The following is a 13,004-nucleotide window of genomic DNA, read 5'->3' as shown; positions in this document are numbered from 1 at the left end:
TTTTTAGACACACCAGTTACTAAACTATCTAGAGTTGGCTCTCTTAGGTAGCGACCAAACACTAAAAAATGATACAAATAAAGCCTATTTGGGATTGTAAATGGAAACCAAAATAGGAATTAATGGAATACAATGAGCTTAATGGCTTTGCTATCTCAACAAAGGGAGTACAAGCAAAACACACTACACATTGCACTTAGCAAGAGTTTATACATAGTGGAGAGGATAGCTGATTCACAAAATGACTACTGCAAAAAGGTAAAAGAAGGTTAGACAAGTGAAGATCAATCAAGACCAGCTAGGTAAGGACCAAATTCAGTAAATTCAGCCTAAAGATATGTCCCCACCTAGCAAAGTATGCAAAACCCATAAACACAGATGCAGAGAATCAACACACAGGCAGTTAATACATTAAATGCAGTCAACACAGCCTGGGAACTGGTCGCCACAGCAAAATGCAGGTACAACTAATCAAAACGCATATTTTTGGGACAATTAACCAACCAAACAGCAGTAAACAAGGGTTGCCCAAGCTGGAAACAGTTTGAAGTAGTCAAGGAAGACCAATAACAGCAGTAGATGGTGATGACAAACCTACAGCAGCAGAAAACAGCACCTCAAAATCTGATACAAACATCTAATACCATGTCAGAAGTGGGTGCATTGATGGAAGTGTGAGAATGTGTTGAAATAGACTGCACAACACGAGAGGAGAGAAACACCAAAGAAAAGATGAACATTGCCAAAGAACTCAAAAGAAGAATGCTTAGGAGATGGAACCCATACACCAAGACAAGGGACAGTACAGATACAACAGTGAGTCACCGACTGAGTAGACATTGGCACTAGGTCCCTTCTCCAATAGGACCTACAAGTATTGGAGTATCCTAAAGATAAGCGACTGAGAAAGCCCAGCCTATATAAAGGGTACAGTTGTGAACAGGTCCGACCAGCATCTAGCAACCCTAGAAATACAAGTCAATCAAGCACCACGTATGATAGATGCAAATAATCAAGCACCAGTCCACAAATCATGCACAAACTTATACATGAACTGACCAATCTGCTAACAGTGAGCCACACTTGGAAGTCCCTTCCAGAATCCAATTTTGGGCCTAAGAGGGGCCATTAAGCTAAAAAAGATGCATTACATATTTAATCTTCATAAGCTCTCTAAAACAGCCCCCAAAACTCAAAGATTACCAAAGTTTCTATGTCCCATAAGATAATGTTAGCCTGCTCTATTTCATTCTCAGTCTGTCATCTCCTGGTTGTGAGCTCCTGTCAGAGTCTGGCAGGAGACAGAGGAGCTCTGTCAGTTAATGTGTTGCTGATTTTTGTGTGCATTCCCTTCTCGGGTGGCAGTCAGCCTTTATTGGCTGCTTTTTGTGCCAATCGGCCAGTTTAGGGTCAGTTGGCCAGCTTTTGGGCCAGTCGGCCAGTTTTAGGGCTGGCGGCCAGTTTTAGGGCTGTGGGACTATTTATAGCAGCCCCCCCCATCAGTCTATTCTGTCCTTCAGATTCAGCGCACTCTCTCTCCTCTCCCTCTCTGGTATCGGTTCTGCCCTTGTTCCCAGCCTGATCTGGTGCCCTCACTGACGCTCCGGGCTGCGTGCAGGGACTGATCAGTCCATTTCAGAGTATTCAGCATCCATTTCAGTCAATGCAGATCTTCTTCCTTCATTCTTTGCTTTCTGTCTGTCTCTCCTCCATGTTCGTGTTTCTTCTTCCGTTGTGCACTCTCACAGACAAAACCCTGATTTCAAGAGGATCCGCATCTATTAATAGAAGAAACAAATGACTACCCAACCACACTATTCATCCCCTTCTTGCAAATTCCAGCCATCACCACATGCCATTCAATGGCTATGCAGCCCATTGTAACTGCTGCCACATGTTGAGAAGCCACTTCTTCAGTTTAAACACTTCATTTAGGGTTTCGCACAGACAGCCCCAAAAAGGGCTGGTGTCCACATTTTGGCCACTCTTTAGTGGGCGCCCACACAGTGATGAGCCACCCTAGACAGCTTATGCCTATAAATAGGCAGTCACTTCATTCATTCTTCACCACCTTCTTCGATCACCACCACCCTCTTCAGTCATTCTTCACCCCTCTTCCGTCATCAAACACCCTTCCCTTCTCTCACCAGACCCTTCCACTGCCCTAACACCCCTTCAAGAGGACCTTGCAATTTGTGGCTCATGGCTGTCTTCACCCTTCCTTTTCTACTTCAAGCACCCTATTCCATCAACGATTTTGCATTTTGGAGCTTCTTCCACTTGGCGTCAATCCTACACAACTCGCGACTTCTCCCTCCCACCTAGTGACCATCAAACTACCTGCATTTGGGACTTTTTCTGCCTGATGTTCACTCCCTACACTTGGCAATAGCATTCTCCACCTAGCAACTACCTTCTCACCCCGGCATCTACTTGACACACCCCAAGTATTTGCGTTTTTGCAGCCTAAGAGATCTTCCATCATCTCGCATCATCATTAACCACCTAGCGTCAACACCTAGGCTGCTCTCCTTGCGTTTGATAGCTCTGACACTCTAGGATTTGCGATTTGTTGCCCAAGGCATCAGAGGACTGTGTTTCGCTCCCTCCATACTTGGTGATCATCTTCTACATCTCCAATGGCATGAAAGGATTGCGGTTCACTCCCTCAACAGTTGTCTTCACCTTCTAGTGATTACTTCAATAGCCCAATGTCTAGAGGACTGCGTTTCACTCCCTTCGTTGTGCTGATTTTCACAGGTGTTACTGCCTGATTCAAACTGGATAGTGCAATTATCTTCTAAGCTTTAGCTCCACTATATCAGCTTTTCTTCTCATAGCATGATTCAATGCATCATCATGGTGTTCTTGTGTTTTTGGGTTTCTCTTCTCTCTCAATGTTTGCCGTACACACTGCTTCTCTCCCCAAACCCTACTATCTCTCTGGTCTCTTTGCCATTTTCTTGACATGGTATCAAAGCCAAAGGCGCTCAGTGAGCCACAAAGATCCTCTACATCAGAGAAGGCAAAGACAAGTTGCAGATTTGGCATTATCTACTAATTTCCCCCTTCATTTCCACAAAATCACCAAGTGACAGAGATATCCTTCTTCTCCTCTCCCACCCACCCACCCTTTTATAGGTTGATACTCTCGTGCTACGATTGCTCCTCAAGCAGATGAACAAATCATTGAGTGCTCCTCTTAAGGCATCACCGGCACCCCCACCAATGCTTGCCGCCATGGACCTTTGCTCCCTACACCTCCAAAGTATATGCATCTACCCCCAAGCACTCGCTATGCCACGTCTCCCTTCTAGGCCACAAAGTTTATTCTGCACCAGCTTTTAAATTTTTATGCTCAAGGCAATAAGACACATCCAATGCGCACTAAGTCCTTTTGAGCCACAGGAGGATCAATTGGTACCATAGCCTCCCTCCTCATGATTGCCGCAATGCGCTACGGAGGTTGCTTCTACTTCTTCTAGGGTTTCAAGAATGCCACCTTGACAATGCACAGTTCTACATTCTGCTCCCTCAAGAGACAATGATGTTTCGATACCGTCCCCTTGGCAATCCCCTCCTTCATGAGATAGTGGCTATTTGACACCTTCCATTACTTCGGCTTCGCAATCTACTCCATTGAGAGAGCGATTGTTGCTTACCCTTGGCTCCACATGAGCCTCATCTCTCCCCGCCCTCGAGTACTCACGTTTAAGAGGCCACCTCTGGGAGTTCTTCGACATCTTCGCTACCAAATACCTTCTTCGACAGACCAACAACACTTCATTATCAAATGATTCGAAGTTTATGATCCATGAGTTTTTAGATTCCCTCTCTCATCGAGGGGGATTCAAAGGGGGATGTACTCTCTTTGCCCTCAGAGGGGGCTTCTACTTGTGAAACCAGCCTTCCTTCTCGGAATGGGTGGTAATAACCTGATTTAAGAGTTAATTACAGCAATAAATAAATGCACATAAAATGAAATACACACTTTACCATAACATTCTTGGACAGTAGACACCCTGTTGTCCCAAAATTGGCACCCCTTGCGGTATTTCTTTAGCTTTCATTCAATTGAAAGAAGTACAACTCGAGATTCTTCAATCTCCTCCTGCTAACCAATTGCTCTTGCTGTCATAAATGACCAGCAAGCCTTTTGGGTCATTTGCCCCTTGATTCACCCAGGACTTCTTCTCCAATGTGACCCTTAGCTGGCCAAATGCTGCCCCAAATCAATTCAGGATGGGCTGGCTCCTGAAATCCCTTGATAATCTTCAATTATTAGCTGTTGATTTCAGTCCCTTGAGCCTTCAATCTCTGGCACGGATCCCAAGGTGGCTGCTAAACCCTAATTTCTACTGTAAAATTAGGGTTTACTGCAGAAATTACAGATCAGCTCCTCAAAAATGGCTGAAATCTCCTCCAAATGGCTGAGAATTGCTGAGAATTGCTGAGCATAGGCTGAAGGAGATGAGAGAATGCTGTAAAGAGAGAAAATTTTGAGATTTGTCGCAAAGAACTTATCAAAATCAGCTGCTGCCCTGCTGTACCAGCCCCAAACGGATGCACCAACAACAATAGGAGCATCAGAGACTGTGATTTTCAAAAGAAAGTGCATCAGCAGCAATTGCCAGCTTCCCAAGGTCAAGAATATGCAATCTCCATCACCAAAATGGTCTCCAATGGCTGGGAAATGGCCCCAAAAACTGGTAGCAACAGTCCAACACCTCTTTCCAACAGCTCCAAAATGAAAAAACGAGATTTCCGTCTCCCTTCAGCCCTATTTAGCCTTTCCCCACTTGCATGGGAAAGTTTTGCCAAGTGGCAGCTTTCTTAATCCATTTTCAGCAATTTCCAGCCATTTAATTAATTTTCAGAATTAATTAATTCTGAAAATTAATTCAACCCTTAATCCATGCCCAGAAAATTGACCTTGCCCATCCAAAAATTAATTGGCTAGGCCATTTGCAACCCAAAGTGGTCCCACGCATTAATTGACCCTTGGACAAGCATTAATCCATTAATTAATGCCTAGTCCCTAGTGTCAGCACTAACACTTAATGGCCAATTAATGGTACTAGGGGCAAACTGACACCAAAATTCACCTAGAATCTAACAAGTGTAACTTGTTACAACTTTTGCCTTTGACACACATCTTTTTCCCAGGGTCCTTCGGCCTTCAACTGTGAAAAAGTAGCTTGCACCTCACATGTGCAACACATGTGCATCTTTTAATTGCACATTTGATTAATCCTTTAATCAAATTAAACATAAGCAAAGCATCAAATTTTCACGTCCTCATGACAACTTGTTTAGCTCCAAAGAGGGCCCCTAACCCACCCCTCTCAATGAGGGCACCTACTCATCATGACGTTCGTCACCCACCATTTACTCTTTTGAAATAGCTATCTTCAAGCAATCATTTCTCCTACTAATACCCAGGATCTTCAAAGATTGCCTAGATCAGGGCCTTGGAGGTTCAACTACAACTTCGTAATGAGACCTTTGAATTCCTTCCAACATGGAGTTATGGAGCTAGTGGCTTATCTCCCAAGGTGGAGTCACGTCCTACAGCTCATCCCATCTACTATTCCTTACTACAAGTTACCTTGAAGGTGGAAATCTCTCCAAGATCCTCTACCTCTTCATTCTATCTCTCTTCCCTCCTCTTTCTTGATCCCTTTTTGGGCTTAAGAGGAGTTATTGAGAAACCACTTCTTCGGTTTAAACGCTTCCTTTAGGGTTTCGCACTAGAGCCCCAAAAAGGGCTAGTGTCCACATTTTGGTCACTTTTTTAATGGGCACCTACACACTGATGTGCCACCCTAGACAGCTCACGCCTATAAATAGGTAGTCACTTCATTCATTCTTCACCACCTTCTTTGGTCACCACCTCTTCAATCATTCTTCACCCCTCTTCCATTACCAAACACCCTTCCTTTCTCTCACCAACCCCTTCCATTTCCCTCACACCCCTTCAGGAGGACATTGCAATTTGTGGCTCGTAGCTATCTTCACCCTTCCTCTTCTCCTTTAGGCACCATGTTCTATCAACTGGTTTTGCGCTTTGGAGCTTCTTCCACCTAGCATCAATCCTACACACCTGGCAACTTCTCTCTCCCACTTGGCAACCATTAGACTGTCTATGTTTGGGATTTTTTCTGCCTGGAGTCAGTCAACTCCCTACACCTTGCAACAGCATTCTCTACCTCGCAATTGCCTTCTCATCCCTAACACACCCCATGTATTTGCGTTTTTGCAACCTGGGAGATCTTTCATCATCTGGCGTCATCATTATCCACCTAGCGTCAATACCTAGGCTGCTCTCCTACGTTTGACAGCTCCAACACTCTAGGATTTGAGTTTTGCTCCCCAAGTCACTCCCTGGCATCATAAATGTGTTTCGCTCCCTCCACAACTGGTGATCATTCCACATCTCTAACGGCATCAGAGGACTATGGTTCACTCCCTCAATAGTTATCCTTCACCTTACAGTGATTACTTCAATAGCCCATTGCCCGAAGAACTACGATTCACTTCCTTCACTGTGCAGATCTCCACAAATGCTACCACTTGATTCAAACAGAATAGTGCAATTATCTTTTGAGCTTTGACTCCATTGTATCAGCTTTCCTTCTCATAGCATGATTCAGTGCATCATCATCGTGTCCTTATGTTTCTGAGTTTCTCTTCTCTCTCAATGTTTGCCGTGCACACTTTGTGTTTCTCCCCACAAACCCTATTGTCTCTCTAGTCTCTTTGTCCTTTTCTTGATACCACGCCTTCTCTACCCCTGAGTGCCCAATTTCTAGTCGTCATCCAATCTTTAAGAGATGCACATGTGCTGCATTTGTTGTTGCTAGCTGATATCAACATCCATCCTATCAAAGACACCTGTTCAGCTTGCATTTTGCCATTGATCAAGCCACTCTACATCAGATCTTTCACTTCCAACTATTACCCGGCTCCAGATTGCTATAGTTGATTAGCTACAATTGTCTTCAAGCGATACATTGTTATGTAGTGTGTTTACCAATTCCAACCTTCTAGACTACTACATTTTGGTTTCCAGCTTGTTACCCTTCCATTTCCAGCATCATCTCAACTCGAGCTTGTGGTTGCAACCCTTCAAATCCGTCTCTAGTGGGCATCACTCTCCAACTACTCTCTTAGGCCACTTCCACAAGAGTCATCAAGAACAACTGGATAGCTCTCCCGTTAAGAATCTTGTACACTCTTTCATTCTTTATAGCATTCATTTAGTACTTCAAAGCTATCTTTCTTCTTTATTTTTGTTTTTGCATTTTTGTCTGAGTTATTATGTTTTACATTGTGTGTTTTCTTCACAACTCCTTCATCTCGGGATCCAATGGAATCTAACTAGGCCACTCCTACACTAAAGGCCCTAATGCGACAATATGGTCTCCATGTGGAGAACAACGCTCCATCCTCTCCTTTCACTTCTTTCTTTCCATCCACCAGTACCATTCCTCACAGCCCAAGTCTCCTCCTCAACATATTTCTTCTTCATAAGGCACTTCTCAATTGGGGAACTCAACTAACAAGATTGATCACCTCTCAGTTGGGGAGGACAAACCACTCTAGGTACAATGGACAGTTCAAAGTCTTTATGTCAGCAAGGTTCGATGGTAGGTTCATACAATCCCTTCTGTTTGAACCATCATCCACCTTTAGGCCAGATTGTTGGGATTCCTAGGTTTTGTTTAGGATCCTTAAGATAGTCAAGCTACAATCCTATAGGTTAAGTTAGGCTCGTCCCTTTTTCAATATGGAGTTCCTATTATTTGCCTAGCTTAATCGCAAATGTTTAAAGTGTGAATTGCAGCTGACCACTCTAAAGTTCAGTTTTCGATGGCATAGTTTAATGTTCAAAAATGAGTGGCTGTGAATGTTTTATTGCATAATGCCAACATCTTCCAACTCTAATTCCAACATCTCAGGAAGGGGTTCCCTGGGGTGTTAAAAAACTGCTTATTATGCTAGTGATGCTACCGACTTATACTATAAGCTGCAAAGTTTGCAGCGTACAGAAAATATAGAACTGTCACAGAGATTAGAAAACCCTTATGGAGAGAAACAACGGAAGCGAAATACCTGAAGAAGAAACCAAATCAGGTTCAAGAAAGCGACGGCCCAGAGGAAAGCGTAATAGGTGGCAACGACATAAGATCGGCTGTGCAAAAGCTTCTTAATGCTTCGTCGGGATCGAAGCACGAGAAACCCTAGGAACAAGACGACGGGAAGAGCTGCGAAAAAACTGTACCAGAAGCCATGGTGCCTGGATCGAAGCAGATTCCAGCAGATGCCACCTCCACTTTCATCATCAATCGGAGGCAATACGTCGGGGGGGAGAGCTGCTCCCGTCCACAAGGAAGTCGGAGGTACAGATATGCTCATGCCGCCACTCATCGCGATCGCGTCCTGATGATCATACAGGCGAACTGCTTCTTCTTCTTCTCCTTCGTTTGATCATTCAATACCTCTCTCTCTCTCTCTCTCTCTCTCTCTCTCTCTCTCTCTCTCTCGTGTGTCTTGTCTGTGCGCAGATGAGGCTCGGCTCTGGGTGTCCCCCTTCTGCTCGGTAGTTCGTGTCCTGCGCCAAAGCGCGAGGTGGTCGTTCGAAATTCTTCAATGGAGCTTCTCTCCTTCTCGTTAGCAGACAAGTATTTCCTTTTTAGGAAAAAGCGTTTTATCTTTCAACTATCACACCAGACAGTTTTGGCCGGCAGGGACAAGGTGCCAATGGCCTAAAGGATGGGCTAAACAGGACAAGGTGCCAATGGCTTGAAGGACGAGTTGGTTCACGCCAACTATGTATGTGCACATTCCAATTGTGTTCAATTCCTAGGGACAGACCAATCTTGATTTATCTCACCTGTATGGGGGGCCTTGGCATCATGAAAACCTATCACATTTCTTTTTTTAAAGGGACAAGATTACCATTCAACATTTATAGTAGTTGATATGACGTATATGTGTGTTGCATGAGAAGCAAGGTTCAATTCCCAAAGTGTACTAGTAGACATGGCTTTATCTATATGGAATGCTTTGAGGTTACCAAATGTCTTAAAGGGCGGGCTAGTTCACGCCAACTACATGTGTGCACGTTCCAGTTGTGTTCAATTCCTAAGAACGAACCAATCTTGATTTATCTCACCTATATGGGCTGAAAGGGACAAGGTGCCAATGGCTTGAAGGGCGAGATGGTTCACACCAACTATGTGTGTGCACATCCCAGTTGTGTTTGATTCCTAGGGATGACCGATCTTGATTTATCTTACCTATATGGGGGGCCTTGGCATCATGAAAACCTATCACATTTGGTAAAAGGGACAAGATTACCAAGCAACATAAACAGCAATCAATATGGTGTCTATGTGTGTTGCATGAGAAGCAACATTCAATTCCTAAAGTGTACTAGTAGTAGACATGGCTCTGTCTATATGGAATGCTATGAGGTTACCAAATAAACTTTGAGAAACTACATTTCCCTTTTTTTTCTAAATTAGAAGGGAGGAGGTGCGGAGGTGGCCTTAAGTTTGAACCCGAACCACTTAACTCAAGCAATACATCATAAAATCTGCTTTAAGGCAATTGAGGGAGCTTAAAGTAATTAGAGCTTTAATGGCCTTACTTACTTGCACTTTAGTTCTTGTTGGTTGATGATGGGATATATTTTAAAGAATGAATAATATTTAACTTCTCTAAAAGGATGTAACATGACCATAAAACTAAACCCCAAAAAAGCCAATGTATAATTCCTTTAAATTCTAGAAAACCTCTTATAGATAGCTTTTGATTTGAACTTTCTTCCTTAAGCCCTAGAAAACCACCAAAATCTCCTTCATCAACTAGGTGAAGCTATCAAATGGTTTTCTAGAACTAGGGTCTCCTTGGAAACAACAAAATTTCATCCATTTTTAAATAAACAACCTTGATGACATTCCAAAATCTTGAAGTTTCCTCATCCATACCCACACAAGTATGCAAAAGAGGGATGTCTTTCATGGATATTTTCTTCTTGATTCATGTTGTCTTTACCCATTTGCCCAAAGCCTTCCAAACTTTTCTCACTTCTCTACATAACCAAAAAAAAGTACAAGATGTCGTCCTCCTGCCATTTACACTAAGGACAGAGAGGAGAGGTGGTCATTCTCTTGCCCACTCTATCTTTAATTTGAAATCTCCTTGTAATAAGCTTCCATGTGACTAAATTTAATCTTAGGGAAAGAGTATCAACCCAAGATATTGAACATGTACTATGAGGGAAATATGAAAATGGCATTGAAAAGAGAGTTAAAAAGTGCTTGAAATTTCTCGAAAGCACTTCTTCCATTTATACCACACCTTAGCATGATGAATATTGTTACATCTTTAAAATTTCATTCTTCTCATGCATCTCAATAAAAGCTTGCATATATGAGTCATAATAAATATGGAAAGGTACCCTTCAAATCTACTTATCATAGTAAGCCACACCTCCTTTTTATTCAAAAGCACATAATGTAGTCAATTGGTCCCCTTTTCTCACAATAGGCAATGGAAAACTACCTTGTCCTACTCCAACCAATCATGGGTATGCTCATTCCATATATCCAACCCCTCCCTCAAACCTTTGTTATGCAAAGCTTTAGAAAGCCTTGAATTCTATTGATCTTAACCACATTGAGGCACAAGAAGAAAGCCAAAGTGCATAAGGGAAGACTCGAGAGTTGCCCCTATAATTCTAGGCCTAAAACCAAGCCAAGTGATACATTAAAGCTTTTCAAGACTTAACTAGCAATTAAGATGATTTTGAATCTAGAACCCTAATTGATAACCCTTTAAAAAACAAGGCATCTGCCATTAAACATACAACCACCACCCCTTGTCAAATGACATTTTGAGCCATGTGAGTTGATCATTTAAATAGGACATGAAATTAAGCTAAATTCATTCAATTTGAATTTTGAAAAGGTTGCAAAGGACTAGAGAAAAGAACAAAGGAATGCATTGATTGCTCATTTGGAGCTTTATGTGCAGAGAAGGACATTAGTATTAACGAGCTTAAGTTTGGGGGTTGGTGGTTGTTGATAGAAAGCACCATTCTAGGTCATTTTGCATCATGATGGCTTTGGCTTGGCTAGCCTTCTAGGATGTTTAGATCCAGTATCTCATTTTCATCATCATCCTCATCTTTGCTCCCATTTTTTGTAGGGGAGGAAGGGCCAAAATTGTGGTGGAGCACAACCTTAGCAAGTTGGAGTTGGAGTCTTAAGGTGTTTGCATCTTCTTTAGCCTTGGGGTGTGATCAATATTCGCATGACTTTGATGAAGTTTTCCCTTTTTATAGTCATCAAATTGATCATGACCATGACCTCCTTCTTTGAGCCATGATGCTCATGGGTAATGATAGTGGGGTCCATGGCCTTTTTGTTTAGCAACTCTTTATAGCACACTACTAAGTGTCTCATTAGGGTTTAGAAGGTGGTATGGTTGGTGAAAGTTAGTTGCCATTCTAGTGCTCCACACCCTTTAGGGTGAGTTCAAGCTAAACTTTGGATCACTTAAAGACAACAATTGTAAGGTTTTGCTACTTGGGTTCTTAGCTCTTACAAATCCTATTTACTTTTGGTTGGGGTTTCTTGCCTCTATGCTCATTCATCCTTCAATTTGGCCCTAAGAGCCATGACCTCAACATTGGCAGTGTCTCTCTCTAGCAAGGCCATCTCTAGTTGATCGATCAATTCCTCGAGGCCAAATCCACTAATGTGCACCCTCAAATAGTAGGTATTAATAAAATAGCATCGACCAAGAGATACAATGAGTGATTTATGAGGTGCCAAGTAGAGTTGCCTTTATTTAGGCTAGAACTATGCAAGACCTTCACAAGAGTCAACAATGATTACAAGAGTTAAAAGGAGTTGCTATGAGCCCTTTCCTCCTAAACAAGGCACTCACCAATTATCACTTGCCAAAGAAAGACCTTGCATTTAAAGGGTGTGTAATTTAGCCAACACTCCCAAAATGTTACCATTCCCAAAGAAGATGAACCAATGTAAACAAATACATGATGAATATTAAATAAATTTAGTATTTTTGCAATGAAAGTGTTGTTACTTAATGAAGTCTTATTCATGGACCAAGCTAATTCATTCACTACCTTTTTCTAAAATAAAGTAATTAGGCATTTTCATAATCAAAGTCATGGTCATATGGTAGATTAATCAAGATAAGACTTTCCCTATTTTTTCTAGGATTGAACAAATAAAAAATTATTTGTAATTTAGATTTAACTTTCTTTTTCCTAGCTCTTCTATTCATTTAAGATAAATATATTTTCAACATAAAAGTATATGCTTATGCTTAAGAAAAACCTAGGTTTAGTAGGTTGATATGAGTTGATTGAAACTTTGGTTGCTCGCAAGTCTTAGATAGGTGGAGGACGAGCAAGACCATAGAGAGAGAGAGAGAGAGAGAGAGAGAGAGAGAGAGAGAGAGAGAGAGAGAGAGAGAGAGAGAGAGAGAGAGAGAGAGAGAGAGAGAGAGAGAGAGAGAGAGAGAGATGTCCTAAGGGGGAAGGGGGATGTACACAACGTACTAGACCAAGGAAGGTGCTGCATATCCATGGGTATTGGTGGAGGCACAAGGGGGGTTATATATTGGGAGGAGAGGGAAATGCCTACCTCTCATTCTCTTTTCATTCCTATTTGCCACTTTGCTCTCTGTTCCTTGTCTTCCCTCGTGCTCATCTTCTTTCTCCACACTCCCTCTCTAAGTGACTAGATAGGCCAAGGGGAAGGGGAATGTACATGGCGTACTTAGGCTAAGGGAGGTGATGCATATCCATGGGTATTGGTGGGGGTAGGGGGTATATATTGGGAGGAGAGGGAAATGCCTACCTCTCATTCTCTTGTCATTCCTCTTTCCCACTCTTCCTTATCTTCCCTCATGCTCATCTTCTTTCTCCACACTCCCTCTCTAAGTGACTAGATAGTCCTAGG

At 42.5% G+C, this 13,004-nt stretch overlaps 1 protein-coding gene across 2 annotated transcripts in view; it reads right to left on the bottom strand.

Annotated features, from left to right (window-relative positions):
* LOC148031910 (protein CANDIDATE G PROTEIN-COUPLED RECEPTOR 2-like) overlaps positions 1-8,719 on the bottom strand; it is a 50,125-nt gene extending 41,406 nt beyond the window's left edge. The window contains exon 1 of one of the 2 annotated variants that reach the window (XM_087682493.1): positions 8,116-8,719. In XM_087682493.1, the coding sequence (XP_087538619.1) occupies positions 8,116-8,430 (315 nt within the window). In that variant the 5' untranslated portion in view covers positions 8,431-8,719. The remainder of the gene's footprint in view (positions 1-8,115) is intronic. The other variant, XM_087682492.1, reaches the window with a different exon arrangement.
* Positions 8,720-13,004: the final 4,285 nt, after the last annotated feature.

Source organism: Lygodium microphyllum, chromosome 8 (assembly GCF_053477565.2).
Source record: "Lygodium microphyllum isolate KBCC chromosome 8, Lygodium_microphyllum_v1.1.10, whole genome shotgun sequence".
NCBI lineage: Eukaryota > Viridiplantae > Streptophyta > Polypodiopsida > Schizaeales > Lygodiaceae > Lygodium > Lygodium microphyllum.
This window is presented reverse-complemented; position numbering and strand designations above follow the sequence as displayed.